The sequence below is a fragment of the Gossypium hirsutum genome, chromosome D10, assembly GCF_007990345.1.
Source record: "Gossypium hirsutum isolate 1008001.06 chromosome D10, Gossypium_hirsutum_v2.1, whole genome shotgun sequence".
Classification (NCBI taxonomy): domain Eukaryota; kingdom Viridiplantae; phylum Streptophyta; class Magnoliopsida; order Malvales; family Malvaceae; genus Gossypium; species Gossypium hirsutum.
Window position 1 is genome coordinate 17382262 of NC_053446.1, and position 7505 is coordinate 17389766.

Genomic DNA, 7505 nt, shown 5'->3' on the forward strand with positions numbered 1-7505 from the left:
AAGGACTTGAAGGGTAAATAACTATTTAATGAATTAGTGGATGTGCATGGCATGGTTTTATTAAATTTTTTTAGTTTTAAAGTTTTAAAATGGTAATTGAGTAATTAAAACCTAAAACAAAAGAATGGAAAAATATGTATCATCTTTATTTCTTCTTCTTCAACCGATTTTCAAAAGGAGAGAAAACCATTGATGAGCACAAGTTTCGACAAGCATATAGTCTAGTGCATGGTATGATTTTGAACTCTATTTTTAATTATTTTTATGTTTTTAAGTTCGTTTTAGCTTAATCTAGCTAGCCTGGGGGGTCAATTTGTAAAAATGTTAAAGGTTGAAGGTTATGCCATGGATTTTTTGAGTGAGTAGTGAGGTTAGATGATAGATTATGAGTCATTTTTGAGAAATAAACAAGTTTTGTTAAGTGATTTTTTGATGAATTTTGGAATTAGGGACTAAATAATTAAAGGTATAAATTTTAGGGTTTTATTGTGAAATGTTGGTTTAAATGAGTTGGTATAGGTCCCTATGAAATTTGGCTAGCTTGAGTGGAGGGTTAAAATGGTTAGATTTCAAATTACGTGCTTAAACACTAAATTGTGAAAAATTAAAATGTTAGGGGCAAATTGGTAATTTTGTATAAATGTGAGTTATGGATTGAAATGGATGTTTGAGGTTAATTGAAGAACTTAATTGAATATAATTATCTATTTAGATCAAGATAAACCTTAACCAGACCTAAATTAAGGAAAGGCGAAAGCTTCATATTAGTTCGACCTAACTTCTACGCCCCTAGTCATCTAGGTAAGTTCGTATGAAAGGTTATCGTGTTTGTGTGATTTAAATTGAATGTTATTATGTTATTTTTAATATAAATGGATCGATATATAAATAAACATATCAATACGATGAGGAATTGACAAATATTGAGTCCCGATTGAACCTTAGGAATTCTTAATATACAAATGGCATGTCATTAGGGATTTCATATTTTGGATGTTGGTCTTGAATGTCCTACCGATGGCTGAGGTCCTGCATTTGTTGTGGATTCTCCACAGCTCGTGTGAGCAGCATCGTGTAGCTTACATTCTGACCCATAGCTCGTGCGAGTAGGCCCATTTCACAGCTCGTGTGAGAAATGATGTAAAGGAAAGGTTACGATTATATGTAAAGGTACACTTCGTGTGAGCTTTCCCAAGTATCGGATGTAATTCTAGATGGTTCAATGGGAAATAAAAGGGAAATGAAACGGTAAGTATGTAAATACAATGAATCATGACATTATGGAACATTGAAGGTGAAAAATGTTATGTTTATACATGATGAATCACATATCCTATGGATGATTTCATATATACATGAACAAATGTACTAACTTGTGAACTTGATGTTGTTGTTAGGCTTATGTCAAGCTTATGGTTATGGTTGATTTTGTGCTTATGATTTATATTATGCAAATGATATGGTAAGTTAAGTTTGGTTTATATGAGCTTACTAAGCATTCATTGCTTATGCAGTTGTTTTTCTTTTGTTTTCTAGATTATCAGAAGCTCGATCGGTTTGGAAGCTCGTCGGAGATCTATCACACTATCTAGAAGTCTTTTCGGTAGTTTTTAAGAATTTTGGACAAGGTTTATAATGGCATGTATAGGGTGGTATAATGGTGATTTTGATAAATATGTAAATGGTAACTTGGTTTATTTGTGCTTTGATGTTTTTGTATGGTTGATGAACTTATAATGTTTGTTTAGGTAAGTCCTTTTGGTCACATTGTTATGCATGTTTATAAGGTCCTTTATGGCATGTTTTGAATGGATTGAGAATGGTCAATATGTGGTATGTTTTAGTAAGTGTTGAGCTAGGATGTGATGCTTGAAATGTGGTAATTTTGACATGTTTAGGATGGTGTTGTGTAACACCCTAACCCGTATTCGTTGTTGGAATAAGGTTACGGAGCATTACCCATGTTTACATTTCAAAACAAACAAAAATTTTAAACATTTTAATTCATACCGCTAATCATAGCAAAACCAAACAATAACATGCATATGTTCCTTATATGAGCCCTTGAGGCCCCAAAAACACATTGGAAACAAGTCGGGACTAAATAAAAAACATTTAGAATTTTTAGAAAAAGATGAAAATCTTCAAATTGTAGGGGTCACACGGCTGTGTGACCAGGTCGTGTGATTGAAACGGTTGAGAGACATGCTCGTTTCTTAGGCCGTGTGGATATTTGAAATAGGGACACACTACCGTGTCCTAGCCCGTGTGCCAGGCCTTGTAACTCTTGAAATGTAACCTTTAAAAACCTACAGGGGACACACGCCTGTGTCTCTGACCATGTGGACGAAAAATAGGCCATTTCCAAGCCATTTTTCTCACCCATTCTTGCACACACCTATAACCAATTTACCATATGTAATCAAGCACTCCAAAGTGCACCAAACCATGCTATAACAAGCTATCCAGATAAGGTACATAAGCATACAACCAATGTGTCCAAAAAGTGCCTCAATCAAAATCATTAAACATGTATATCCATAACATAAATTGGACAAAAGTTCAACTAACTTATAACTAAACTTATGTCATAACTTACCACTTTGTTTACCTATCAAATTTCACACTAAAAGTACCAAACATGCCATTTTATATCTAGCACCAATAGCCATTCATGTCATCTATAATAATTATACCAATTCACCACATTCAAACATATCAAAAGACCATTTATAATATACGTTTTTATTTACCATTTCACTACACAAAAACAGGCTTTTAACGGCGTTTTTAGTGGCGTTTGGATAAAAAAACGCAGCTAAAAATCAAGCACTAGCGGCGCTTTTAAAAAAACGCCACTAAAGATTGAGTATTAGCGACGCTTTTTGGAAAACGCCGCTAAAAATTAGCATTAGCGGCATTTTTCAAAAAGCGCCGCAAAAAACCTAAGCCCAATGACGTCGTTTTTTTAAATTTAGTGGCATTTTTGAAAAAGCGTCACTAATGCTCAGGGTTTTAGCAGCACTTTTTAAAAAGCGCCGTTAAGGATTGGGTCTTTAGCGGCGTTTCTGAGAAAATGCCGCTAATACTCAGAGCTTTAGCGGCGTTTTTAAAGAAGCGCTACTAATGATCAGGTTAATAGTGGCATTTTTGCTTCAAACGGCACAAATTCTTTTTGCAAAATGGCGTCGTTTTTTAATTATATTTTTTACCGCACAATTTCAAATGAAAATCGATCCCCCTCACCCTAGAAATCTCTTCTTCTTTTTTCCCCATTTTATTTTTCCCAAACCATTTCTCCCCTACCTCGATTCCCTTTATTTTCCCCCCAATTTCCCCAAATCGACAGCCCTCACCCTAGAAATCTCTTCTTCTTCTTCCTAATTTTTTATTTCCTCAAGTCACTGTATTGAAGAAGTGCCCCAAAGGAAAATTTATTTGGGTTTTTATTTTTCGAAGTCACTGTATTGACGAAGTCCCCCTCACCCTAGAAATGCCGTTAATTTTCTTTTTGTTTCGCATTTTCCTGCTGACCAAACAAAGGGTTAAGATAGAATGTTATTTTACAGTATCTATGAGGATTTGCATATACAATTTATAGAAGTATTAGGGTTTATGACATTCATCGGTAACCCCTTTTTTATTTTTTGAAGTGCTGCTTTCTTTAAGGATCAGCATTTCAGTGAACTCTGTTGGACTTGAATTTGAGATGTGTAAACTGTTTGAGTGTTTGGAAAGATAGCAACATGCACTTAAGTTTCTACTCTTTATTGTAGGAAGATGAGTCTCTTTCAGACAGAGATCAGGTTGATATAATTTGTTTTTAATCATTTTTAGTTTTCCGTAATGTATTCACCATCAGCATTTTGCTGAATGTGGTTCTCTCTAATATTTTCCCTTCAGGACCTAAAACCTCGATTTCATACGTCACGATTTCATGGTTCTGCGGAAGATGATGTAAGTATTTTTTTCCTCCTTTTGTGCCAGTCAATCAGATATTGTAAATAAGTTCTATAGCCCTTTTTGTTTTAGAAAGATCTATTTTCCGGTGGAACTTTTTCTTAAGTGATCATTTTGGTATAGGATGATGACTCATTCAATGTATGGAACTTAAGGAAATGCAGTGCAGTAGCTCTTGATGTTCTATCAAATGTGTTCGGGAATGAAATTCTTCCAACTTTGATGCCTATTATTCAGGTAACTTACCTGTTGGGGATGTTAAAGTTAGAGCATGGAAATTGTATCTATATCTAATATTTATGTTGATTTTTTTCAGGCCAAGTTAGCTGCTACTGGTGATGAAGCCTGGAAAGATACGGAAGCTGCTATTTTGGCTCTTGGCGCAGTTGGTGAAGGTTGCATTAATGGTCTTTATCCTCATTTGTCTGAGGTAATTCTTCTTGTTCTGTATTGATGAACAAAATTCTGAGGCAGATTATGAGGTGAATAATAAATTGTGAATATATAATATGCATTTGTTTTACTTAAATCAAGTTATGCTCCATAGTTTATCGTTGTATCTTTTGCTTTGCTCTTTCTTTATTTTCTTTTCCATGCTGTTGAACTAATAGAAAAACATATTTATGTCTGCAGATTGTGGCATTTTTAATACGTGGAGTTATGATTTCTTTAAAATCTTATGAATATGATTTTGTTTTAATTACTTGTATTTGCTATAGTAGATTTTTTACAATATGTTAGAATCTCTTCTCTTCTTTTTTTTCTTTAAAAAATCAATATATTTTTATGTTTCAAAAGAAATGTTTCAAAAAAATCAGTATAACTCATTTGGTTACTTATGCCTCGTTTGTTCGCCATGGATTTCTTGTTTTTATATTGTACAGCAGAGCATTTTTTGACAAGAGAATCTCACAAGAGGTCAGCGGAGATGCTCTTGGAGAGGTATGCTTTTTCCAAAATTGGATTCAATGGAGTATTATTGTTTGTTCTTAGTTTCACAAAAGACGTTTTACTTTTTTGGCAGGAATTCAAGGGCTATGTTTTCAAAATCAAGGGAGGATGTGATAAGCAGGGATTCCCAATGAAACAGGGAGTGTTAATTCCTGGTTGTATCTGTCTCTTGCTCCACAGAGGTTGGTTTGATTATATGAGTTAAATTATGTGAATTATGTGAGTTAAATTATGTGAATGGTGTTTGATTATATGAGTTATAAATTATGTGAATTGAATGCTCCATGATGATTAGTTTTTGCTAAATCGGTTGGGATACTTTTTTCTGCTCAGAGGATATAACCAGGCATTTCTGAATAGTTTTGCCATTATTTTCTGAATCTTCTAAGCGAGTTTGTGACGTTCATATGGATGATACCCATAGGCCTTCGCATGGACAGTTTTTTAGGCCTTCGAATGGCTCTTTCTTTTTATTTTTTTCTATGATTTTTTTGTGTTTTTTGTTTAGAAGGAAAAACTTAGTTTGTCCCTTATTTGCATTGTAGGTATGTGCACCTGTATAGTAAAAATATGTAAAAAAATATAATTAGATTTGTAAAAATATATAAATATAAAAAATACATTAAAGTTGAATTATAAAATTATAAAAAATTTGAAGGTAATCCATTGAAAGGGGTGGAGTCCCTGTATTTTGTGAAATACAAATTGGGCATCCATGTATGTATTGGTGTGTATTACTTGAAAAGCAAGGAGTTTAGAAGGGTTGGTTTATTTATTAATACAAATTTATTCAATTACAGGATGGTACTGAAGGAATAAATCTAAGAATTTGTGCTGCTAATGCTATATATTTTCTTAATAATATTTCAGGAATAAAAAAATATGCTGATTAATTGTGTTCATAATATTTGGAATAAAAAAGGTAATCTGCATTGCTACAGCATGCAATGGTAAGTAGAGTGTCTGTCGAAGTATAGACCAGTAATAGAAATCACCTTGGGGTAATCTAACTTCCTGAAATCTGAAGTTCAACTGAAGCATGTCATGACACGATAACAAACAATTTTCTTATACATATTTTTTTTCTTGATTTATTTATGTGTTCTTGTTACTGTAAAATTACATATACAGCATGAATTAGTGTAAAAAGAAAAAAATGGTTGAAGTTGAGTAGGTGTAGACAATATTTCATTCTTTATACATCTCTCTTTCTTACTCTCTAGTGCCCTTCTGTCTTTCAGCTGGTGTTCCATGCACCACAGTTCCTTTTGAAGAAAGAAAATTGAAGCTTTTTCTTTCCATATTCACAGATTATGGAAAATTCTTTATACATTATCATCACTGATGGTAGTTACAGAGGGTTCTGTTTCCCCACTGCTTTAAATATTTTGCTTGTTCTTCAAGCATTTGGATCTGATAATTTCAATGATATTGCAAATTTCCATCCTAAGTTTGAAATTTAAGTGTCAACTTGTAATATACTCGATAACATTTTGATGGTACTTAGAATAATAGTGCATAATGGTTATGTTCTGTCTTTTGTAGGTTACTTGTGTTGAAGAAGAAGCTGTGCTGTCCCAGGAAGCCTACATTTTGCTCAATGCTAAACAAGGTATACCTTGGTTTTCAACAACAATAGAAGTGCAAAAGCCTTGTGCAGACCCTGGAATTTCTGATTCTTCACCAAAGTCCTAGATGACATAGACTTTGCCTCCAATAATGAGGTGGAAAAGAGTGCCAATTGCAGCGCCAATGAAACTAAAGATGTTGCTGATAGAGCTTGAACTCAATTCTCTTGCGATGTGTATAGTCATAGGCAGGTTCAACTAGTCAGTCTGTTTCTCATATGTATTATTTATTTTAGTTTTGATTCTAAATTTTTATTTTTACTTTAATATTTACGACAACTTGAGTTCTAACTTTTGGATTTTAATTGTGTTATTAATTTATTATTTTAAATTCTAAAACTAAATTCATTAATTTTTATATTTAGTTTTAAAGTTTAAGTTTTCATAGAAATTTTAATTTAAATAATATTTTTATTTATCCTTAAAAGTATATTTAAAGTTCAAATTTAAAAAATAAAACATAATATAATATTTATCATAAAAATAAATATTATTTGATTAAAATAATTTTTTTAAAAGGTTATGTTTTTAACGTTTTTGCGAGAAGCGCCGCTAAAGGTTTGATCTATAACAGTGTTTGTGATAAAAAGCGCCGCTAAAGGTCATGCTTGTGAGAAAAGCGTTGCTAAAGGTCATGGTCTTTAGCGGCGTTTGTGAGAAAAGCGCCGCTAAAGGTCATGGTCTTTAGCGGCGTTTGTGGGAAAAGTGCTGCTAAAGGTCTTGATCTTTAGCGGCGTTTGTGGGAAAAGCGCCACTAAAGGTCTTGTTCTTTAGCGGCGTTTATTTCTAAAAATGTCATTAGCGGCATTTTTTGCGGCGCTTTTACTTTTAGCGGCGCTTAAAAAAGCACCGCTAAAAGCCTGATTTGGTGTAGTGTTTGAACTTTTATCGTATAGTTATTATGCATCTCAAATATACATATATCTAACTTATACATAATTAACCATAACTAATCCATATATATAT

The 7505-nt window shown here is 33.0% G+C and overlaps 1 protein-coding gene across 2 annotated transcripts; it reads left to right on the top strand.

Annotated features, from left to right (window-relative positions):
• The first annotated feature begins 3227 nt into the window (after positions 1-3227).
• On the top strand, positions 3228-6806 carry LOC107914425 (40S ribosomal protein S6-1-like). 2 transcript variants are annotated; one of them, XM_016843337.2, is made up of 7 exons: positions 3228-3806; positions 3904-3957; positions 4084-4197; positions 4277-4390; positions 4845-4902; positions 4985-5093; positions 6457-6806. In XM_016843337.2, exons 4-7 carry the CDS (start codon positions 4299-4301, stop codon positions 6468-6470), a joined length of 273 nt encoding a protein of 90 aa, XP_016698826.1. In that variant the 5' UTR covers positions 3228-3806; positions 3904-3957; positions 4084-4197; positions 4277-4298; the 3' UTR covers positions 6471-6806. The 2 variants fall into 2 exon arrangements, with proteins under 2 accessions (XP_016698826.1, XP_016698827.1); XM_016843338.2 differs by having other exon boundaries at positions 3232-3806; positions 4848-4902.
• Positions 6807-7505: the final 699 nt, after the last annotated feature.